Source organism: Anolis sagrei, chromosome 1 (assembly GCF_037176765.1).
Source record: "Anolis sagrei isolate rAnoSag1 chromosome 1, rAnoSag1.mat, whole genome shotgun sequence".
Classification (NCBI taxonomy): Eukaryota; Metazoa; Chordata; class Lepidosauria; order Squamata; family Dactyloidae; genus Anolis; species Anolis sagrei.
Genome location: NC_090021.1, coordinates 82,595,501 through 82,621,256, shown reverse-complemented (window position 1 = coordinate 82,621,256; position 25,756 = coordinate 82,595,501). Strand labels below are relative to the sequence as shown.

At 39.5% G+C, this 25,756-nt stretch overlaps 1 protein-coding gene across 6 annotated transcripts in view; it reads left to right on the top strand.

The window, feature by feature from the left end:
• The first annotated feature begins 4,171 nt into the window (after positions 1-4,171).
• The window catches only part of AKAP7 (A-kinase anchoring protein 7), a 118,184-nt gene continuing 96,599 nt past the window's right edge, over positions 4,172-25,756 (top strand). For 2 of the 6 annotated variants that reach the window (XM_060753370.2, XM_060753368.2), the window contains exons 1-3: positions 4,179-4,475; positions 20,374-20,511; positions 22,592-22,737. In XM_060753370.2, coding sequence (XP_060609353.2) covers positions 4,241-4,475; positions 20,374-20,511; positions 22,592-22,737 — 519 coding nt within the window. In that variant the 5' untranslated portion in view covers positions 4,179-4,240. Of the gene's footprint in view, positions 4,476-20,373; positions 20,512-22,591; positions 22,738-25,756 lie in introns of all 6 variants that reach the window. The other 4 variants (XR_009629914.2, XM_060753372.2, XM_060753369.2 and 1 more) reach the window with 4 other exon arrangements.

Here is a 25,756-nt window from a genome sequence, read left to right as displayed (position 1 = left end):
ACAAAAACCATGATCTGATGGGATAGTTTTATATCCAAAAATCTGGTGCCAACAATCTTCCCCAGAGGGTTTTTCATCCCTCTAGAACAAGTTTTAGGTCACATGAGGGACTGCCAATTGCGGCAGAAGCTTCAGGCTTCTATTGAAACACGTAATTGGAACCTGGGCAAAAAAAGTGGAAACCCTTAGTTCCTCCGGCCAAATGATACAGAATAGAAGCCGACCTACTTTCAATATGTAATTATGTAAAAAGTGGAACCTTTAATGTTCACTGTAAATATTAATCTTCATCTGCTTTGGCCCTTAAAAGTTCTAGACAGCTTCAAGGTCCAACTGGTCTTACAACATTCTGTAGCAGAACACCTGTTTTGAAGCTAGATAACAAACCTGTTCCATTTGTTCTGAAAGATATAATCCTCATCTCAAATCAAGCATATATTTAAAAACCCTGCAGCCCATTTAGTTGAACGGAAGAAGTATGCGTTCTGTTGAAGCTTCGTATCCATAGATTCAGCATTCATGAATTCAACGTACCAGGCTGTGGCGTAGCTAGTTAGTAGCCAGGTGCATTAAAACACTACTGACAGAAAGGTCATGATTTCAAAGCCAGCCCGGGTCGGAGTAAGCTCCCGACCATTAATAGTCTAGCTTACTGTTGACCTATGCAGCCCAAAAGAAAATTGCACCTGTCAAGTATTATTATTATTATTATTATTATTATTATTATTATTATTATTATTATTTTATTTGTACCCCGCTAGCATCTCCCAAGGGATTCTATGCGGCTTACAACAGGCCAAAGCCCACACAATATAACAATACAGTACCTAGCAAATAAAACAGTTAAGCAAGAACAATAACAATAGTAGTACAACAAGACATTATTAAAAACTGAGCCGGCCAGTTTTACTACCTAAAGTAGTAAATTTAGGTACCGTTGTATGCAGGGAGGCTAAGTTAACTAAGTTACGATGCCATAAAACCTTCCAGCAGCATGCAGGAGAATGAGGAAGTACTCCATCAAAGGACCCGGTGTCACAAGTGGATGGTGAAGCGACAGCTTCCCCCTGTGGCCGGAATCGAGCATACCCTCATGAAGCCAGAAAAGCTGGAATGTTAAATGGCCTCTGTGTCTGTCTATATATGTTGTATGTCAAAATGGCATTGAATGTTTGTCATGTATGTGTGCATTGTAATCCGCCCAAGGTCCCCTGTGGGGTGAGAAGGGCGGAATAAAAATACTGTAACTAAATCAATAAATAAATATCCACAGCGTGAAAATATTCAAAGAAAATAAGGGGAAAAAATCCTTGTTTTTGCCATTGTATATAAGGAACACCATTTACTACATCATTGAATGTGATGGAACACACATTCATAGATCTTGGGGTCCTGGAACCAAACTCTGTGGATACCAATGGTCCGACTGTAATCCAAACTAAATTAATTTTAACAATTTAAAGAGTTACAGCGACACAAATGCATAAGATGGAATGGAATGTAACTGCAACGCTGTGAAGGTCTCTCAATTCAAAATAATAGAAAGAACCCTTCAAAATGGCCATGTTAAAAACAATCTAGGGGCTATCTTTGTGTAACTGCTGATTTCATCTGCTTTGTGTGTACAAAACGGATTAAATCACTCTAATTTCCACCTCATTTCCTTGTGACTGAAAGTTTTGCACTTCTGGAAAAATAGCTCCTCCTTTCTCTAAGGTTTTTTTCTCTCTCCCTGGAGAGAACATCCTTTGCAGAAACTCTTAATTGGTTCCATCTGTACAGTTCAGCCTCTTTCCAGTATCTTATTAACTCCTTCCCTTCCAACTTAGGTTTCTAATATTGTTACCAGATGTATTGTCAGTTTTATTAATACTGTAGTATGAGGGCAGTATGAGGTGCAGCAGGTTAAATGGCTGAGTTGCTGAACTTGCTGACTGAAAGGTTGGTGGTTCAAATCCAGGGAGCAGGGTGAGCTCCTGCTGTTAGGCCCAGCTTCTGCCAGTTTGAAAACATGCAAATGTGAGTAGATCAATACCTTCTACTCACTTCTACTTGCCTTCTGTGGGAAGATAACAGTGCTCCATGCAGTCATGGCCACATGACCTAGGAGGCGTCTACAGACAATGCTGGCTCTTCGGCTTAGAAATTGAGATAAGCACCACCACCCCTCCCCCCCCCCCCCCCCGAGTTGGACACAACTTGAGTTAATGTCAGGGGAAAACCTTTACCCTTTTATGGGGGCAAAATGATTGCCCACACAGAAAATGCAGAAAGCTGGACAACGTGAGCTATTTAGGCTTAGGCTCAGTGTCAACAAAGGCTGTACTATTCAGAGAGAGAGAGAGAGCAGCTGCAACCCAGCTCCCCAGAACCAATGCGGGTGCAGCTGTTTGGGAGTCAGCTGTATTAAAATTACTACTGACTGAGAGGTCATGAGTTCGAAGCCAGCCTTAGCTGGAGTGAGTTTCTGGCCATTTGTCTAGCTTGCTGTTGACCTTTGCAGCCTGAAAGACAGTTGCATCTGTCAAGTAGGAAATCTAGGTACAGCTTATGCGGGGAGGCTAATTTAACTAATTTAAGATGCCATAAAACTCTCCAGCAGCTTGCAAAAATGTGGAAGTACTCCATTGGTGTCACAAGTGGATGGTGAAGCGACAGCTCCTCCGGTGGCCAGAATTCAAAAAGCATACACTCATGAAGCTGGAAAGTTAAATAGCCTGTGTCTCTGTCTATATATGTAGCGTGTCTATGGCACTGAATGTTTGCCATGAATGTGTGCATTGTGATCCGCCCTGAGTCCCCTGTGGGGTGAGAAGGGCAGAATATAAATACTGTAAATAAATAATAAATAATACATGCACATCTGCACTATAGAATTGATGCAGTTTGACACCACTTTTAACTGCCAGGGTTCAATGCAATGGATCCTGGGATTTGTAGTCTGGTGAGGCACCAACGCCCTTTGGCGGAGAAGGCGAAAGACCTTGTGAAACTACAATTCCAGGATGCTAAAGCACTGAATCATAGCAGTTAAAGTGGTATCAAACTGTATTAACTCTATAGTGTAGATCAGGCATGGGCGAACTTGGGCCCTCCCTCCAGGTGTTTTGGACTTCAATTCCCACAATTCCTAACAGCCTCAGATCCTTTTCCCTTAAGCAGAAAGGGCCTGAAGCTGTTAGGAATTGTGGGAGTTGAAGTCCAAAACACCTGGAGGGAGGGTCCAAGTTTGCCCAGGCCTGGTGTAGTTTATCCCTGGAAGACAAAAAGTGGGGTTTGCAACCCTGTGACCACAACACCCCAGATCAAATTGTGATTCAATATTAAATTTGTAGTTCTGATTAAAGATATATACATCTTAGAATCATAGAGTTGGAAGAGACAATAGGATTTTATCCTTATCAGTCTCAGATAGAATAGAATCATAGAATCAAAGAGTTGGAAGAGACCTCATGGGCCATCCAGTCCAACCCCCGCCAAGCAGGAAAATTACATTCAAAGCACCCCTGACAGATGGCCATCTAGCTTCTGTTTAAAAGCTTCCAAAGAAGGAGCCTCCACCACACTCTGGGGCAGAGAGTTCCACTACTGAACGGCTCTCACAGTCAAGTTCTTCCTCATGTTCAGATGGAATCTCCTTTCTTGTAGTTTGAAGCCATTGTTTTGCGTCCTAGTCAGGGCAGCAGAAAACAAGTTTGCTCCCTTCTCTCTATGCCTTCCCGTCATATATTTACACATGGTCATCATGTCTCCTCTCAGTCTTCTCTTCAGGCTAAACATGCCCAGCTCTTTAAGCCGCTCCTCATAGGGCTTGTTCTTCTGGACTTTGATCAGTTTAGTCGCCCTCTGGACACATTCCAGCTTATCAATACCTCCTTTCAATTGTGGTGCCCAGAATTGGACCCAGTATTCCAGGTGTGAAGAACAAAGAACAAAACGGATTAAATCTAAAATATTTTTAAAATACAGTATTTAAACCAATACTCTTGAGCAAATAACAGCTGTGGGGGATGTCACATCTTTAAAGGATTGATCTATTTGGGGAGAAGGTCCGCATTTCGGTATTCCTGCGAGGAAGGGCGGGGGAATTTGAAAGGAGTCGGTTTTGCACACGGCCCCACCACTTGCATTGCATCATGGGATCCGTAGTTCCCCCACAGCGGCCATTCCACAAGGACGCGTTTCTAAATCTCTTTCTTGGCCCTTCCGGCGCCCCGTAGCAGGAGCAGCTTCCCTAGCTATGGCGCTGCGTTTGTTGCTCCGAACCCTGCGCGCCTCCTGCCTCGCCGCTCCGCCTATTGGTCGCCGGATCCCCCTTTGCTCACCAGCGCCCCTGGCGGCCGGGCGAGGAACGGCCAGCTGTAGGGCGTTCCGAGAACGCTGCCTTCTATTGGCGGAACCTCAGAGGCTGGCGATGGAGGGCGAAGCGGGAGAGGAGGAGCCGCCTGTCCTGCCTGCGACCAGCGGGCAGACCGGTGAGGAGAGAGAGGAGAACGCGGACAGCCCCCTTATTCGTCCCCCAAAGAAAGGGCGGTGGAGGGAGAGGAAGAAAGGACCTTGAAACCCAGATCTGGCTCAGTTTTTCCCAAAGCCTGGCCTTCCTTGTGTTTTGGACTTCAACTCCCAGAGTCCCTGCTCGTTGACTCCTACAGCTGAGGATTCTGGGAGTTGAAGTCCAAAACAACCCAAAGGACTAGCCTTTGGGAATTGCTGTGGAATTGATGCAGTTTGACACCCCTTTCACTGCCTTGGTTTGAGGCTATGGAATCCTGTCAGTTGTAGTTTTACACGCCTTTTCTGCCAAACAGTAAAACTACAATAAAACAAGGGCCCGGTCCTATTCAACATCTTTGTTAATGACTTAGATGAAGGCTTGGAACAGGGATCCTCAAACTTTTCAAGCAGAGGGCCAGGTCGCAGTCCCTCAAACTGTTGGAGGACCGGATTATAATTTGAAAAAAACATGAATGGATTTCTATACACACTGCACATATCTTGTTTGTAGTGTAAAAACACTTTAAAACAATACAATAATTAAAATAAAGAACAATTTTAACAAATATAAACTTATTAGTATTTCAGTGGGAAGTGTGGGCCTGCTTTTGGCTGATGAGATGCCATTGTTGTGTGATTTCAGGTTGTTTCAGACTTAGGGTAAATGCCCTTGGGGGGCCATATCCGGCCCCCAGGCCTTAGTTTGAGGACCCCTGGCTTAGAAGGCATGATCATCAAATTTGCAGACGACACCAAATTGGGAGGGATAGCCAATACTCCAGAAGACAGTAGAATACAAAACGATTTTAACAGATTAGAGAGATGAGCCAAAGCTAATAAAATAAAGTTCAACAGTGACAAATGCACGATACTCCACTTAGGCAGAAAAAATGAAATGCAAAGATACAGAATGGGGGGGGGGGGGGTGCCTGGCTTGAGAGCAGTACGTGTGAAAAAGATCTTGGAGCCCTCATGGACAACAAGTTAAAAATAAGCCAACAATGGGATTTTGGCCTGCATAAATAGGAGTATAGTGTCTAGATCCAGGGAAGTCACGCTACCCCTCTGTTCTGTCTTGGTTACACCACACTTGGAATATTGTGTCCAGTTCTGGGCACCACAATTCAAGAGAGATATTGACAAGCTGGAATGTGTCCAGAGGAGGGCATCTAAAATGATTAAGGGTCTGGAGAACAAGCCCTATGAGGAGCAGCTTAAAGAGCTGGGTTTCCCTTGTCCCCCCACTCTTCTAGTAAATGTTGAATAAAAAAAATCAGGGAACACTCACTCTTGCTTTCTCCATGGCCACATTTGTTGATGTCTGCATGAAGACATCTGCAATGGCTAGGAGCACTCCAGATATCTGACAGCAGTAATGGGGGATGGTTAGGTGACAGTCCAGCATTTCTGCTTTGGATTGGTCCTGCAATTAAGCAATCGGTATAGATGAGCCCATGGTTAGAACCAAACTATGTGCTTTGCATGCCTGACAGCTGACAGTTGGATTACTCCAGACTAGATTATGGAGGCAATCTGTACTTTGAATGGTCAATAGTATACATGATAGCTATGTATAAATGTGTGAGAGGAAGTCATTGGGAGGAGGGAGCAAGCTTGTTTTCTGCTGCCCTGGAGACTAGGATGCGGAACAATGGCTTCAAACTACAAGAGAGGAGATCCATCTGAAAATTAGGAAGAACTTCTTGACTGTGAGAGCCATTCAGCAGTGGAACTCTCTGCCCCAGAGTGTGATGGAGGCTTCTTCTTTGGAAGCTTTTAAGCAGAGGCTGGATGGCCATCTGTCGGGAGTGCCTTGAATTTGATTTTCCTGCTTCTTGGCAGGAGGTTGGACTGGATGGCCCTTGTGGTCTCTTCCAACTCAATGATTCTATGATTTCTATGATTCTAATACTAATAATAATAATACAATATTATAATTATATATTTTATATTACATGTAACATTACTAATAATATTACAATATAATGGTGTAGTACAGTATAGTAATATATAATACTGATATTGTATTATGCTAATAATATATTGTATATATATCTTGTAAGCCACTCTGAGTCCCCTTTGGGGTGAGAAGGGCGGTATATAAATGTCATAAATAAATAAATAAATAAATACAATTGGTAAGATTGCCTAGCATTGAGCCATGGCAGTGAAAGTGGTGTCAATCTGCACTATTTCTACAGTATGGATGCACCCCTCTTTCCTTTAGAGCAGTGGTTCTCAACCTGGGGTTCCCAGGTGTTTTTGGCCTACTACTCCTAGAATTCCGAGCCAGTTTACCAGCTGTTAGGATTTCTGGGAGTAGAAGGGCAAAACATCTGGGGACCAACCGGTTGAGAACCAGTGCTCTAGAGAAGAATAATAGGCAACCTATACACATGATATGAAGGTCATTTTATACATATTTCAAATATGTATAAAATACATATTTCAAATAATTTGTCACATGAAAAGTGTGTGTACATAGAAGCTTAGAAAGCAAAGATGCCAATGTGTTGTCGAAAGTTTTCATGGCTAGAATCACTGGGTTGCTGTGAGTTTTCCAGGCTGTATGGCATTCTCTCCTGAAGTTTCACCCACATCTATGGCAGGCTTCCTCAGAGATTGTGGGGTCAGTTGGAAACTAGGCAAGGAAGGTTTATATATCTGTGGAAGGTCCAGGGTGGTAGAAAGAACTCTTGCCTGCTTAAGGCAAGTGTGTATTGGCCAACTTGATCAGCCTCACAACCTCTGAGGATCCCTGCCATAGATGCAGTCAAAACGTCAGGAGAGAATGCTTCTGGAACATGGCCATACAGCCCGAAAGACTTACAGCAACTCAGTGATTCCAGCCATGAAAGCCTTCAACACTACATTGAATAGACTTGCAGCTTCAAAGCCTGCCTCAAACAGACAGGAGTTCTTTCTCCCACCCTGGACATTCCACAGATATATAAATCTCACTTGCATAGTTTCCAACAGGCCTCACAACCTCTGAGGATGCCTGCCATAGATGTGGGTGAAATGTCAGTAGAAATGCTTTTGGAACATGGCCATACAGCCCGGAAAACTCACAGCAACCCAAAGATGTCGCTCTCTCAGCCACCCATCTAGGCAATTGTAGAGTATTTTGGAATTATGGGCAAGGGATACTCAACATGTATGAGTTTCTCTTCCTTCCCATTGCTGGTAAACAAGTTGGTGTATGTCGCATCCATGTAAAATCAGCTTTAGTATGTGCAGTCATTAGACCGATGCCATGGAAAACTGATGGTGCTCCTCCATTGTGGAATAAGTGCAGTTTTACAGCACTTTAACTGCCATGGCTCAATTCTGTGGAATTTGTGGTTGTTGGAGTTTTACAAGGCCATTAGCTTTCCCTGCCAAAGAGTGCTACAGCGTAGATGCACTCATATGTACAAATCGCCTCTGGGACTAAATGACCTAAACAAATCTTGGATCGGTTATGCCCCTTATGGAGAATGTGAATCAAGCAATAACGGAGTACATCGATACCTACAGTTGTGTCAAAGAGAAGCACTTCTCAGAAATTTGTTCCTTATAGTACAAGATCTATTATATACAGCAGTCTTTACCCAAAGGTTTTTAATGTCCAGTATTCCTTTATTTATCTCCCACCTTTATCTGAATACTGACTCCAATATAAATTTACAACATAAAGCCCAAGGAAGCTCATAACATGATTTAAAAAGAGAGACAACTGAAAATGTTATAATATTAAACATGAGCATTAAAAATATTGAAGCAACTGCATTTTCAAAATAAAAGGCGTGCCGGCAAACGAGAAGTGTAGTACTCCTATTAAAAGTTTAACATTCAGCAGATAGTTAATTGCCAAAAGCTTGCCTTTGCTCTTGGAATGAAAGAGCGCCATCATGGGCATTGGATTAGGAATTTGGAGACTAGGGTTTAAATTCCTGTTCAGTCATGGAAACCCATTGGGTGACCTTGGACAAGCCACATACTTTTAGCTTCAGACAAATGCAATGCCAAATCTCCTCTGAACAAATCTTGACATATTTGTATATTTTAAGTTGTATTGCAATGCTTTAGTTATGAGCCGCTTTGAGTCTCCATATGCAGAGAAAAAGTGGGATATTAATAAACATTATAAAACATAATAATAATAGAATATATTTTCCCCCTCCGCCAGCTTGGTATTCTCTGGAAGGGAATTTCACAAACTCGGAGTAGCAGCAAATATTTTAATTGTGGGACATACCAAGCAACCCCCCCCCCTTTGTTTTCCCAAAGGTTAGAATTGATTTTTCTGACCTCCAGGCAGATAGTTTGACTGCCTCTATATGACTCTTCCAGTTACCATTATATGAGAAGTAGATGCCCAGGTATTTAAAGCTGTGACATTGTTCTGTTGGGTGGCCATCCAGTTGCCATTTATGTATCTGCTTCCTCTTGGAATAATACAAACCAGACATTTGTAATTGTTATCATTTATCATTTTAAAGGGCCAGTAAAGTTTTAATATTTATATTGGAAAGTGCTTATTGTACTTTTATGTCATGGCCTATGGCTAGCACAATAAACCATTCATTCGAACTCGGAGTATCATTAAGAAAACCCTATGGGTATCCCAGGACTAAGGAAAAGACTTAAAGGTTTGACAGGTGCATTTAGGGAGTTGCAGTCACCAGTTAACTTAAACCCAACTGTAAAGGGCATTGCAAGATATACCCACTCTTTTTTGATTGAGGCACGACTTCTGCTATCCAGCCATGGTCAAGACTTTGACTGCAGCATTTTGGACCTTGGAAAGAGTTTATAAAGGTAGCCCCATGTTGTTGGGTTAGATAAAAGAGCATGGGTTGTCATCCTTCCTCTCTAAATGCACCTGTCAGACTTTTAATGGAACTCAAAATGGCTTACATAGGATTGTTCATGACTCGACCATTCAAAAGCTGACCTGGTCAAGATCTCCTAGTTTTAAACAAAACAGGCTGAATTGATTTTAGATCTAGAGCTTGACACTAGAAATATGAACTGTAATAGCAATATTAAATGGAAGTAAATCAACAGGTAGTCTGTAAAATCAATGCAATTTGACACCACTTTAATGGCCATGGCTCAATGCTCTGGAACCTTGGGAGTTGTAATTTGGTAAAGCAGCAGTGCTATTTGGAAGAGAAGGCTTAAGACCTGTAAAAGTGGAGCTCCCACGAGTCCACAGCACTGAACCATGACAGTTACAGTGGTGTCAAACTGCATTAACTCTACAATGTAGATGCACCCTGAGTAAACTTACTCAACTTGTGGGTATGGTTCTTGTGATAATACTTATAATGCAGTACCCTTTCACAAGGCAGCAGGAGGAAAGAGGACTCTGGAAATTCATTTGCTACATATAATTAGCATAAAAGAATGAGGATGTTCCATTACAATCTATTATGTTAACTGTCTACTAATTCTCTTTTGAATGTTCATGTAATTATTGATGATTCACTTTCACACACAATGTTATTACATTTGTGATTCTTGTCCTCTCTTTGGTTGGCATAAAATTGCCATGTGTGTGTGTGTGGGAGAGATAATATTGTTATTATTTTCTTACACTGCACCCTTTCAACAGTTATAAAAGATATCTATTTGAGAATGACTTATCTGAAAGTGACCTATCCAGTGCTACCCAATGAACTTCATGATCTTAAATCCAGCTCTCTGCTCACTATATGAACATTGCTCAGTGTCACAAATTGACTTCACATGATCACAGGTTACAATGACATAAATACCTAACAGGATTCCAGATCCTCTTATTAATAGCTATGCTCAGGACTTGTAGTTAAGAACTATGATTTCGTTGATGGATTGAATCAATCCATTGCTTTCCTTTTTTTCCTAGTGCCTGCAACTTTACCAAGCACTATTGTCCTTTCCCATAAGTAATAATTCTTCATATGGCTTCAATTAAGTCATTTTGGCTTCCAGTGAAAGCTCAGTCTTGATTTGCCTGTTTTTGTTTGATTTTTTGCATTCCATGGTATCTGTACAATTGTCTTCCCAACATCACATTTCTTCGTGTCTGTTTTCTTAACCATAATCTATAAAGGCTGGCTGATTTTCTTCAGAAATTCTTTAATGCATTCTATTAACCAATGCATGTTTCCAATATGATCTTGAGCTACTCATATTCCTCTTGAACATCTAGCATTTCTTCAGTACTTATGGGTACTGAACAAATATGGGGTCAATCTGCAGTTGTTCGTTTGAATAATGAAGTACTTCATACTGGTAGATTCAAATATACCAAAAATGGCATTGTTTCTGGTCATTGCATTGACAGTGCAAAGAGTTCAGAAAAGAAGTTGTATATTGCTGAACAAATCTATACACTAGGTTCAGTGGGCTTTTTCCATTTTCTTCTCTCACCTTTTAGCCTCCTACCTGCTTCCAATATCAGCATTAGATGTTCCTCAAATCTCCTGAGCAATCATTAGTGCCTGCAGGAAAAAATTCACTCTGCTGAGTGAATTACATTATGTTACCAGGTAGACACGGTTGGATTTCTGAGAAGAAAGCTTGATTGAACTCAGTGGTATGATGTGTTGGGCTCTAGCTAAGTGCATTTGATGTACACAGCCACTGCAGGATTGTTCTGTGTAGAGTAGACACTACACTTATTAAATTTCCCCTCAAAGTGCAAGAAGAGCATGTGATGCCAAGTCTTCTGGAAAACATACAAACCTACCGTCAAAGTGTTTTCATACTGTATAAATAGGAAATATAATACAGTAATCCTGGCTCTTGGGCCTTAATCTAATTTCTAGTTGCAGCTAGACTAAATCCACTGAATCTGTGGGATTTACATAAGTGTTGACATCATTCAGCAGTTGTTTCTATGGATCTAACTGTTACTGGGATTAGAAATTAGATTTAGGCTGTTTTCTGTTTGCTCTAATGTAAATGGTATAACTCCTGTAGCCCTGTCTCTGTTGGACCAAAGCTGCAATTGTGTGCTTTAATGTGAAAAGTGAAAGGTATGTGCTTGGGAATCCAGGTTACAGCCCAGTTCTAAGTGTACCGTGTTGCGTACTGTGTTGACTTACTTAAATGGTTTATGCATAAGAGCCCAAGTCTTAATAACTGACTTATAATGGAGCTGCTAAACCCAGTTTAGATTATGGGTCAGTAGATAATCACATAATCATCAATAATGTATGGAAGTTATTGCTTTTGGTCTACAAAGAACAACATATACAAAGGGTTAACCCACAACCAGCCCAACAGTGTGACTAGCTTGTTTATTTCATCGCTGGATAATTTTCCTTGAGGCAATCCTTGTTTCATTTGCCTCTACTACTACAAATTATTAGGTAAAAACCTGCCTAGTTTTTTGGGCGCAGATTGTTTCAAGTGCTTATATTGAATTTATTTTACTGTAAAAGGCAGGTTTGATTTTGTTGTAAGCCATTCACAGTAATTTTATTTGCAGGTGGGGAGATCAGTAGCAGTGTATTTTTCTCCAAAGGTTTACAAACAGATTTTATCCCGGGTATACAATTTCTGTATGAAACCAGTGACAATGAAACCAACCACAGAACATTTACATATATATCTAAAATGACTGCTCCTCTTGATAGGAAGGCAGGATAGAATTCAAATAGGTAAATAACAACATAGGGATTGTGTGCAGTGGTCCTCAGTGATACTTCTGTGCAAACAAAGATAGCACAGTTAAGTTGCTCTTTGTGCATGTGCAAAATACTTAACCTGTTCCAAAGACAGTTCATATCTAAGACTTGAGCAGCAGCTTGATCAGTGGTTCCCAACCCTTTTTTGACCAGGGACCACTTTGACCAGGGACTGCTCTCCAACATTAGTAACAAAAGGGTTACAAATCAGTTTTTGGTCAACTTTAGATTCGGACTGGAAAATTGCATTCGATAGACCACATGAGCTCTAGTTTCTGATACAGAACATATGCCATCCAGTAGTCGCCATCTGCTCGCCCACAGAAAAACATATTTAATAAACTAGAACCGATGTGCTACTAGTAATCTTTTGTGGGCAATCAGCCTCTCTCCTCCCAACATCCCTGTTGCCTCAGCACTATAAGAGGGTTTCGTGAGACCAGTCGCTCTCGTTGCTGCATGGTTTTGAGGCAACGGTGTAGTAATGGTGAGGCCGCAGACCATATTTTTGTTCTTGCGAACCACTGGTGGCCCACGGATCGCAGGTTGGGAAACACTGACCTAGATGAAGTATTCTGTTTATGACTCGATCAGATGGAAACATATCCACCTAGTTAATTCTCTCAGCTAGGAACAGGCCTATTTACTATTTGCACCATTTCAAATTTGGTTTTGATAAAATTTGGATTGGATGGAACAATTCTTGATAGAGACACTGAAATGGTCATTAGTATGAAGGGTAGCTCAACATTGGCATGCAGGTTGTTCATTTTACCTAATGCTGATACTTGCAGAGGGACTTCAAATTACATTCCCACCCATTATCATTGAAACAGTTTTTGATATGGAGATTTTTGCAAGCACATTGCATGTTTAGAAGTGCACAGGATAGATTTCAGGCAGTCCTGAGAAAGCTCGAGGACAATAATTGACCTAATATTTCTTAATGTTTGACTGCTTAGTACACTTCTAATTGATTATTCCAGCGGAGAATAAATTACATTGAAGTCTTTGTGGCCCAATTTTTCCAGATTACTGGAGGATGAATTCAACCCCATAATCTAGTTTTAAGGAGGATTGAGTCCCCCTACTCTGGGGTAAAAAAACTGAAATCTATATGGACTGTCATATAAAGCTCTTCACGTTTAAGGCATAGAAAACCTGCACCTCCAGGAGTGGAAAAAGGATTGTTGGTGAGAACAGAAATAGTATTGTTGTAATTCATTTATTAGCCACATTTTATTGTGTAAATGACCTCAAGAACTTTGTCTTGCAAAGTTCCAACCTAATATTTCAAACATAATGGACATTCATATCATATACCTTATATACTCATGTAGAGGTCAGGTTTTGGGGTCAAAATTTTGGATTTTAATATGTCCCATGGATAAGACGAAAATCATTCCATAGAGAGGGGAAAGCATCAGTGCTACCTCAGGGGCCAGCCACCCCTGGCCACCTGCCATTTCTTGACTATGCATTCAAAAAGCTTAGAAGGGCAGAGAGAATAGATGGGGTTGGAGCTTTTTTAAGGTTCTCCTGGGACAGACTAAGCTCTTGCTTTTGCCAGTCTACTCAGAGGTTGGTTCCTTTTTAAAAAAAATAAGAGTTTTGACTATAATGTCTAATTTATTATGATGGCATCCATGCATGTAGGGCCTTTACATGTGCAGAAGGAAAGAATTCTGTAAGCATGCATTTATCTAAATGCATTTATCTAAAGCAAATATAAAGCATGCATTTATCTAAAGCAAGCAAAATCCAACACGGGGTTTTATATGCTAAAGGCAGGATAGTACATCTACTTCCAACCTCATGGTAATTCCTTGGAGGCCTATGTGTGAGGAATAGTTCTGAAAGTGTACTCTTTCAGCATGGAGAGCACGCTCACTGGGGAGTCCAAGTTAGCCTCACACTAGAGAAATATCTCCTTAATCAATAAGCAGCTTACAGTCACAATAGTTCCTGTACAGCTTCCAGGATCAGATAACATCTACCTTGTTATCCTTCCCTTGCTGCTTTACACTGAAGCCAATTAGCACCTAATCAGGTGACTTATCTTTCCTAGTACTAGAGACACTATAAGGGGCACTAATAATCTGCAGCAAGCAAGAGTGGGTTAAAACGCTTCTTTTATCAATTTTCTTCACATCCCACAAGATAATAATATGCTTATCTGGTGCTAAATTTTGTTGTTTAGAATTTAAAATTCTCAAGCTTGACCATGGAGCTCTGAAAAAATTGTATTATATATTAATGATATCTGATAGACACAAATCCTGACATGAAGCACCTTGTATTCTGCTGTTACCCTTGAGATTGTAGCTATCTGTATATGTCCACAGTTCATTGTTCCATTAAGGATTCAGATGAAATGCTGTACTTTCCCCCATTTTCCAAGATATAATTCATTTCATGAACAAAACAGCCGTGAATTCTGAAATAAGTATGCAAAGGATATACAGGGTATGCAACATTGTAATTATAAAGATAATTTTTGGATAATTACTTGAGTAAAATTAAACATTATCTGAAAACAAAGCTCAACCATTTTCATTCAGAAGTGTTTCACTGGAATTCAAGCTGTAGTCCTGTGAGAATAATCTTGTATGGGATTCACTTTTGTGTAACCAAGTACTATAAAGGATTGTAGTATAGGTTTTGTAGATGTAGAGTCATAGAGTTGGAAGAGACTCATGGGCCATCCAATCCAATTCCCTGCCAAGAAGCAGTGTTTAATATTATATATACTGAAGATGTGCACAAGTGAATTAAGCCTGTTATATTGCTCTGATTTGTTGTTAATTGCCATAAAATTGACTTATGCAATCCTATGTATGAAGGAAATTCAAATTATCTTGTCATCTACAGCCCTGCTCAGGTCTTGCAAAGTCAAGGTAGATAGATTGAGTCTGTCTACCTTGAATATAGTCTTCCTTTTTTTCTTTCTGTCTTGCTAAGCATTATTGTCTTTTCTAATGAATCATTCTCAGATATCTACTGCGCTCCTAACCTGCTTCAAATAGAGAATATGAGCTGAAAAGTGATGTGTTCTTTATTTTTTACTTTATTTGTTGTTGTTCATTCGTTCAGTCATCTCCGACTCTTCGTGACCTCATGGACCAGCCCACGCCAGAGCTCCCTGTCGGCCGTCACCACCCCCAGCTCCTTCAAGGTCAGTCCAGTCACTTCAAGGATGCCATCCATCCATCTTGCCCTTGGTCGGCCCCTCTTCCTTTTACCTTCCCCTTTCCCCAGCATAATTGTCTTCTCTAGGCTTTCCTGTCTCCTCATGATGTGGCCAAAGTACTTCAACTTTGTCTCTAGTATCCTTCCCTCCAATGAGCAGTCGGGCTTCATTTCCTGGAGGATGGACTGGTTGGATCTTCTCGCAGTCCAAGGCACTCTCAGAACTTTCCTCCAGCACCACAGCTCAAAAGCATCTATCTTCCTTCGCTCAGCCTTCCCTAAGGTCCAGCTCTCACATCTGTAGGTTACTACAGGGAATACCATGGCTTTGACTAGGCGGATCTTTGTTGCCAGTGTGATGTCTCTACTCTTTACGATTTTATCGAGACTGGACATTGCTCTCCTCCCAAGAAGTAAGCGTCTTCTGATTTCCTGGCCACAGTCTGCATCTGCAGTAATCTTTGCACCTAGAAATACAAAGTCTGTCACGGCCTCCACATTTTCTCCCTCTATTTTCCAGTTGTCGATCATTCTTGTTGCCATAATCTTGGTTTTTTTTATGTTTAGCTGCAACCCAGCTTTTGCGCTTTCTTCTTTCACCTTGATTAGAAGGCTCCTCAGCTCCTCCTCGCTTTCGGCCATCAGAGTGGTGTCATCTGCATATCTGAGGTTGTTAATGTTTCTTCCAGCAATTTTCACCCCAGCTTTGCATTCATCAAGCCCCGCACATCGCATGATGTGTTCTGCATACAAGTTAAAAAGGTTGGGTGAGAGTATGCAGCCTTGCCGTATGCCTTTCCCAATCTTGAACCAGTCTGTTGTTCCATGGTCAGTTCTTACTGTTGCTGCTTGGTCCTTGTACAGATTCCTCAGGAGAGAGACAAGGTGGCTTGGTATACCCATCCCACCAAGAACTTGCCACAATTTATTATGATCCACACAGTCAAAGGCTTTAGAATAGTCAATGAAGCAGAAATAGATGTTTTTCTGAAACTCCCTGCCTTTCTCCATTATCCAGCGGATATTGGCAATCTGGTCTCTCGTTCCTCTGCCTTTTCTAAACCCAGCTTGAACGTCTGGCAACTCTCGCTCCATGTATTGCTGGAGTCTTTCTTGCAGGATCTTGAGCATTACCTTACTGGCATGAGAAATAAGGGCCACTGTACGGAAGTCTGAGCAGTCTTTCGCATTTCCCTTTTTTGGTATGAGGATATAAGTTGATTTTTTCCAGTCTGATGGCCATTCTTGTGTTTTCCATATTTGCTGGCAAATGGCATGCATCACCTTGACAGCATCATCTTTTAAGATTTTAAAAATTTCAGCTGGGATCCCGTCATCTCCTGCTGCCTTGTTGTTAGCAATGCTTCTTAAGGCCCATTCAACCTCACTCCTCAGGATGTCTGGTTCTAATTCATTCACCACACCATCAAAACTATCCTCGATATTATTATCCTTCCTATACAGATCTTCTTTATAGTCTCGCCACCTTCTCTTGATCTCTTCAGCTTCTGTTAGGTCCCTGCCATTTTTGTTTCTTATCATACCAATTTTTGCCTGAAATTTACCTCCAATGTTTCTAATTTTCTGGAAGAGGTCTCTTGTCCTTCCTATTCTGTTGTCTTCTTCCACTTCCATGCATTGCTTATTTAAAAATAGTTTCTTATCTCTTCTGGCTAACCTCTGGAATTGCGCGTGATCCTTTGTTGGAGTTTACTTTATTATCACAGTTGAAAACTAGTTTGAAACAAATAATTTTTCCACAACCTTCAGAGATTATTATTATTATTATTATTATTATTATTATTATTATTATTGGATACATAACAAGATAAGTACACAGCACACAAGATCACTAGCTGCTTTTGTATTTGATCACATATTGGACACTTCCAAGTGTCTAGGAGTGTGTGATGTATCGGCGAATAATGCGTGCAGATCCGAGTAAGGTGGCCTTTTGCAGCTGACAGGTGGTAATTTTGTCAGTGCCAATTGTTTTCAAATGCAGGCCAAGGTCTTTAGGTACTGCACCCAGTGTGCTGATCACCACTGAGACCATCTTTACTTGTGCCAGAGTCTTTGCAGTTCTACCTTTAAATCATCATATCGTATACGCTTTTCCAGTTACTTCTCGTCAATTCTGCTGTCACCTGGGATTACAACATCCATGATCCATACTTGGTCCCCCCCCCCCCCCCCAAAATCGTGAGGTCAGGAGTATTGTGCTCCAAAACTCGTGTCAATCTGAATTCAGAAACCCCAGAGCAGTTTGACAAGTTCACTTTCTATAACTATTAGTATTGCCTATTATTATTATTATTATTATTATTATTATTATTATTATTATGTTTTTATATCCTACTTTTTCTCTCCATAAAGGATACTCAACTTTACCAGCTACCAGTTTACAGAACTAAAAACCAAAATGAGAATTTTTGATAAAAATATATTTGTTAGTTTTAATTTTGTGAATTACTTAAAAGATTTATATCCTGCCTTCCAGTGCAGGTTTCCAAGGTAGAGGGAAAACACAGTAAGAGTCAACTTTGAAAGCTAAAGTCAGAGAACCATATAAACAAAGGTTAAGAAGTGAAAGCAGGACTAAAATTTGTCATCCATGAAATAGCCAAAGAATCGTATTGTATTCACCTGACAATGAAAAGGTCATTGACTCAATGTCAGCTTAGTGTCTTGGAAATGGATGATGTGTAAATGGCAGAGGGCATGCTTTTTTCTACAAAAGGTCTCAGTTTCAGTTCTTGCTATCTTCTGACAAAAACCAGAGGCTGCCAAGCATAGACAATACTGAACCAAATGGACAAATAGTTTAACCCCGTTTCTTACATTCCTCATCATAAGATGGCTCTGCTGCAGACATGTATTTTATGGTACCATCTACCTTATCTTTGAATGTAATCGTACCTGGTAAAGGAGCTCATGAAGTTCTGAGCAAGTTCCAAGTTAGAATAGGACATTATTCAGGATCATCAGTTTTTATTGTATCCCAAAAAGCAAACTGGAAGGAGAGTTATTTTTAAAATGTGAGTATAAACTGATTATAACTTAAAAATAAATTAATTGCTAAGCCATTTGAAGTTTCCGAGCAATCTTCAAGGTCAGCACCAATTATATTTGACTAAATGATAGGATGGAGCGGAGAAAACTCCCATGTTCTTTTTGGCTGGAAAAAAACCCCGTAGTGACATCACCACTAAAATACTAATAATAAAAACATGAGTTCTTGTAAGTATGCATAGACATACCAAGTAAAACAAAGCCGGGAATATTTTAATGAACATATTGAAATGCACTGTAGTGGTACAGCTTGTGCCTCTAAATTGTTTCAGCACTGTAGTATTTCCCTACAATTACAACTAAGAAATTACTCCGTAGGAACAAGACAGAGAAAGAGATATGGTACAGCCTAGCTTCATCTGAGAAATATATGTCCTCTCTAGGTGCTCTACGTGTTTCTATGTTATGCTTCAATCAGAAGTTACCCAAGAGTTTCACCGGATGATCTAGCACAGGGATTCCCAAAGTTTTTCAGCCACTGAGCAAAAGTTTCTCGTGGAGCCTCAATAAGTGTTTTAGTTACATCTGTCTAGTTGTATGAAGCATATTACAAATGATATGTATACAGAAGTATGAATAAGGTATATATAGTCATAAAGGGAACAATAGTAAAAAAGAACTTGAGATAATAATATTCATTATTTAAACCTAAAAAATGATATAACAACTAGTTAAGATATTTGAATTTTTTTACAATGTTAGATGTACACACAAACTTAATGTGAACAATGTGCCTGCTTCTTGCGACAGAGTTTGTCAGAGTTTAGCAGAGATTCCTTTAAATCTCCCACCTCACCATGTCTTCTTTTAATATCCAGAACACTCTCATTATTATTGTTCCTCTCATTATTATTGTCCAGCTCAGTTTTCTTCCAGCTGTCCTCTCTCCCCTTTTCTCTGTCTTCTGCCTTCACTGCCGAACTGAGTTGCTTGGCTCGCCGGCTCCTCGCCACAGCTTTGCTTCTGTGATCTCTTCTGGCAGTTTCTGAGCTCGGAGTTCTCGGCTTTTCTGTTTTTGCGCAGCGATCTGTTCCTGCCAACCAATCCGTTCTGAGGGACAGCCCTAGGGCAGCCTCCCATTGGATATACTGCATGTCTTGCATCCTGTGTCATGGAGATGGAGAAAGAGAAGGAGGAGAGGAGGAGGAGGGAAGCAGCACAGCGTTTCTGCCATGCACACTTACACTGACCCAGAGAGCAGGAGGAGGAGGAAGAGGAGGAGGAGAGAAGCGGCACAACAGTGCCTGATGCGGAGCCCTTCACATTCACTCACAGAGCCCCAAGGACTCCACGGAGCATACTTTGGGAACCCCTGATCTAGCAAATTATTAGAAAGAATACCTCTCTAGAAATTTTCTAGATGCTCCAGCAAGACTCTGAAGTAGCTTCTGCAGAAATTGTCCATTTGAACAGGGTCTGTTTTCTATAGTTTCATGTTTTCATGGAAAGTTCAGGAATGTCTATCCTATGGCTAAAGGGGCCATAGTGTTTTTTCATTTCAATTATAGGAATAAAATGGGCAATAAAATACCTTGGTACCATACATGACTGAGGAAACCTCAGCCCCCCCCTTGGGCCAATAAAATATGTTGTCTATTTGTATGAGTGAGATGGGCCTACCTTGGTGAAGAGGTTTGAAAGTCAGCAGTATTGTAATTATTCTAAACCCTGCAAAAGAAATTCTTAGAAAGCAGATGAGTTAACATAATTCTTGTTTTCAAATGGGGAATCAAAAACAAGACATTTTGCGATGTTTAATGAAATATATTGAATGTTAAGAATGAAACTTAAATTGTAATATGGAGGAACAAGCAATTGCTTTGTGAGCAGCTCTGATTTTGTGCCTGAAAAAGTGCCTTGTAGTGATCTGTGAGTCTGGAAGAGAGTTTTATTGGTGGTGATTTCATCGGCCTTGAAATCTGAAACCCAGTTCTTTGTTTCAAATGTATTCCAGATGGAAAGCAAATTGTGCAACGGAAGAAAAAGCAAAGAAGAAAACAGAGAAAGAAATCAGACTGTCTTGATGATTCTTTTGACTGTTTGATCATGGAAATGCCATTTGCAGAAGTAGATATTGAGGAGGAATTTAGCAGTAAGTACAGATTCTCATCCAAAGCTATAATGTACTCACTTCAGTGGCAGTTTCAGAAAATAAATACATTTAATTGGGGGTAGATTTTTTCAGATACTATATCCTGACCTTTGCAGTTACAAATGCCAGTGTTGCATCCTGGGAATGTTGACCTGTACCTCTCCTCAAATATCTAATGTTTGCCTCTTCCAATCACAAAAATGTGTTTAGATCCATCTATATTTGGATTCCAACTTCATTGCTGAAAATAGTCTATGAAATAGAGGCTCTTGATTTACTTTTCCTTCAACTTTGTGGAAATGCACAACATTGTAGATCAGGGGTCCACAAACTTTTTAAACAGAGGGCCAGATCATAGTCCCTCAAACTGTTGGAGGGCCAGATTATAATTTGAAAAAAACATGAATGAATTCCTATGTACACTGCATGTATCTTATTTGTAATGCAAAAAAACCCCTTAAGAACAATACAATAATTAAAATGAATAATAATTTTGACAAATATAAACTTATTGGTATTTTGGTGGGAAATGTGGGCCTTAGTTTGTTGTTGTTTGCTTTCAAATAATTTCAGACAGGTTGACCCTGAGCAAGGGCCAGATAAATGAGTTTGGAGGGCCGCATCCAGCCCCTGGGCCTTAGTTTGAGGACCCCTGTCATAGATGATACATAAAATTAAAAACATACAAGCATATATGGATTTGCTTGAGTAGCAGATTCAGGACAACTAATTAAAGGGCTGATAATAGCTGGATGGTTTGAGGAAACATGACTAATTAAAGCTTCTAATAGCTGGAAAAGGCCTCAATAAGCATACTGGCAGTCCACTTTGGGATTAGTAATGTTTAAATTACATTGTACATTTTTTAAAAATCACCACAAATCAGATCTAAAAGAAGACATAAAGACAAACAAAACATTGGAATGCTGTGGCTTGGAAGTGACATCACGTACATAAAAATGGAATGACAGAATTTCCACCATTTTCAGTATGGAAGCTGCTTCAATGCTTCTGATACTCTTGGACTAACTTTTTAAAATGTCTGTCTCTTATGTGAGAACGCCGAGCTCAAATTATTAAAAACATGAATTTCCTGTTGCTCTCTAGGGCACTAACTGGTTAGAGCATGGATGGGGAATATGTGGTCCTTTAGATGTTGATGTGCAGTGTGCATTTAATCATATAGTTTTAGAATTGGAAGGGGCCACAAGGACCATCTAGCCCAATCTCCTACCAGCCAGGAATACACAACTTTGAGAACTTTGGAAATATGCCCACTTAGCCTCTTTTAAAAGTTTGATCCAAGAGACATAATTCAGTGAAGTGCTGGATATCGGATAGACTAGGCTCTCATTGTACCAAAAACCATAATAGTGATTATATCAGTGAGTGGATGCTAGGTCTACTGTGGCTTTAGTATCACTAGAGGCTTCAATGGTATCCACTGAATTGGCACTGAAGGGAGGCCAAAGGCACCAAGTAACTTTTTTTGATGAATGCTGAATCACAGCATCCATTCCACACTTATGCATTTGGGTATTTTGTCCGCTGAAAAATCTCAGATAGGTCCTCAAATGAAGCTGAGAATGTCATCATCATCATCATCATCATATAGTAATTTTTATCTGTTACCTGCTTCTCCTCACAGCTCAAGGCAGAGTACAACACAGTCAAAACACATGGTGACAGTTATGCACATACTTTACTCATCTCCCTTCTCTTGGGTTTTCACTTGTTGCTCTAAGAGTCTATGTTCAGAAGTCAAGACGCATCTGCCAATCACCATCTTCACCCACAGTTTTCAAACTGTCTTCACTATAGCTAATGATGAATGATCAAGGGAGTACCATACCTTATATATTACTATACATGTAGTTTATAGCAGGGACAAACCGCCATCTCATTCCCTTACTCTTACTCCATTAACTTCCATTTGAACAGAAGAAGCTTTCCATTCATTGAAGGGCAAGTTTAGATCCAACACATTATGTCAGAATTGTCCCTTACTGTAATGTTCACCATTAGATGTAAATTCTTCTTCTTATGTGTACTCATGATTGTAACTATATTTTCCTCCCAGCCACAAGCACAATTAAAACAAAAAATAAAAAGAAGAGGAAGAGAACTACTGGAAGGGAAAATGATGAAGATGATTTAATAAAGAAGAAAAAGAAAGATCAAGATCGACCAAATTATTTCATTTCTGTTCCAATTACAAACCCAAAGGTATTATTTTATTCTCCCTTCTGGTGGGAAAATAATTAATGGCCAGATTGTGACTAACACTGGCATTTTCTGGCAACAGGTTAGGTTCTGAACATGACTTTTTATCACCCAAAACAATTTATGGTGGTAGACTGCTAGCTGAAGAACAAAAACCTAACTGTATGGATGGATGTTGTCTTGTACAGCTCTGTATCAGGGTCAGAGGATTTTGTAGACTTTGCTTTCAGTTGAAAGGAAGTCTTCTAAAAATAGATACTTGTTTTTTATAATGTCCATGCACATGTTTCAAAAATAAATTTATTTTCAGGTCTATTAGATCACTCCTTTTAATTTGATTGTAATGTCCGGTGGGTAAAAATAAATTTCAGATTTACTTACCTTGATTGAGGGAATATCTCATTCAAACAAAGGCAAAATAATAATGTAATGTCTATGTAATTGTCAATAATTCTATACTTTTATTTATTGTGTATCATTTTTATTACTATTTATTAGATGGACAAATAGAATAAAATCACTTAATAATGTTTAGAAAGGAGGTCTTATTTTATAATTTCTTTTAACAAAGCAATTGGTTTCCTTTGTTTCTCTTTAGCCAGCCTGAGTTAGTTAGAGTTATCACAACCAATATAAATGCAAATAAATCAAAAACATATTTTGAAACATTGCCCAGGTTCATGTTCTCTGACTGCTGAGCCAAACATAAACCACAGACTCACTGGGTGAAATACTATAAGATTAATACTGTAAGTGAATACATCACATTATAATTGCTACAGGAGAAGAAACCTGGTGCATTCTGCATATGCTGCACTGTAATAAACACAGTAAAAGCTTCCTATAAACAAACATGTGAAGCAGATGTCAGCCATCAGTATTTCAGCTCAGTCTTCCTAGAGACTCGCACTTTCTTGATGTTTAAGCAGTGTACCACTCAATGATGTGATGCTTATTTTGTTGGAGGTGCTAAGCATTCGATGATGCATCGCAGTGCGGAAAATAACAACTCTTAGTACAGTTATTTATTTATTTTTTTGAAATGATTTTTATTAAGTTTTTCACAATCCACACAAGGAAAGAGGGGGAACAAAAAACAAGAAGATAGAACAGTAGGAAAGGGAGAGGTACACACAAAAAAACACAAAAACCCACAATATCTAACTACCATCTAATACATACAATACAACTACTCAAACTATTCTAAAATGACTTCCACTCCAACCTCAGGATCTTTTCAAGATATTTCTTCACCTTAATATCTATTCTCATCCCATTGTTTTTTCAGCTTTCTTTTCATAATCATATATCAGGGACCAATCTGTCCTCCTCAAAACTCTTCCTTCATTTCTTCTCAACAAAAAAGTTAGTTTGTCCATGTCTCTTATTTCTTTAATTTTCTTCCACCAGTCTTCGATACTCGGAACCTCACCATTCTTCCAGTATTTGGCAAAAACCATCCTAGCCGCCGTTGTGCAATAGGTAAATAATTTATCTTCATTCTCATCCAGTTTACAGTCATCATCTGTAAATCCCAGAAGATAATATTCAGGTTTCTTCTTAAAGCTTTTCTTTAATATTTTTTGTAACTCCTCATGAATAATAGACCAGAACTTTGTTGTTTCTTTACATGTCCACCACATGTGGTAAAAGGTGCCTACTTGCTCACTACATTTCCAGCACTTATCTGATACATTTTGATACATATGGCTCAGTCTACTCGGAGTCAAGTACCACCTATAAAACATTTTATACCAATTTTCTTTTAAGTCCATAGCATATGTGTATTTCAATTTTTTATTCCACATCCTTTCCCATTCCCCAAAGTGGATGGGCCTTCTTATATTTTCCGCCCATTTAATCATAGAGGTTTTCACCTGTTCTGTTTCTGTCATCCACTGGAGCAATTTATTGTATAATATTGTAACCGTTTTCCTTTGTGTTTTTAGTATTCTATCCCATATATTCTCATTCCAATCAAAACCTGTTTTTTGATCTTGTTTAAAATAGTCTTTAATTTGTAGGTAATTTAACCAAGTTATATTGCTAAATAAAGTCTTTAATTGTTCAAATGATTTCATCTCTATTGTCCCCTTCACCAATATATCCTTGTATCTTGGCCATGTCCTCCATCCTAGTAGTCTTCTTTGATGCGCCTCCATTGCTGAAATCCATAATGGTGTTGTTTTATAGAAAAGAGCTTTATACCTCATCCATGTCCGTAATAGGGAGGCTCGCACGAAATGGTTGCCGAAATTTTTCTCCTTCATCTCTCTATTATACCATATATACGCGTGCCATCCCACTCTTAAGTCATGACCTTCTAAATTTAGGCACTTCTCTTTATCTAAAGTCATCCAATCCCTAATCCAGGACAGTGCGCAGGCCTCATGATAAGTCTTTAGATCGGGAAATCCCAATCCTCCTCTTGTTTTCTTATCTATTAAATTCATATAATTAATTCTTGGTCTTTTTCCTTTCCAAACAAATTTCATTAAATCTTTCTTCCACTGTTTGAACAGAGTTTGACTTCTTATTATCGGTATATTCTGGAACAAGAACATAAGTTTTGGTAGTACATTCATTTTTATCAAGGATATTCTACCCAGGAGAGATAGTTTCAGCCGGTCCCAATTCTGCAAATCCCTTTGGACCTTCTTCCAGACTAATTCATAGTTATTCTTTAAAAGTTGTCCATTTCTGGCTGTGATCCAGACTCCTAGGTATCTAATTTTCTTGACACCTTCAATTCCAACCTGTTGTTGAATCTTTATTTGTTTCTCCTTATTCACATTCTTAAATAAAAGTTTAGTTTTCTTCATGTTCATCTTAAAACCTGCCACCTTTCCAAAATCTTCTATTTTGTTTATCCAACTTTGTAAATTTTTCTCCGGGTTTTCAATTGTACCTATTAAATCATCTGCAAACGCTCGTATTTTATATTCAAATTTACCAATTTTTGCTCCTTTGATCTTTTCATCTTCTCTGATTTTCTTCATCAGGATCTCCACTGCCATAACAA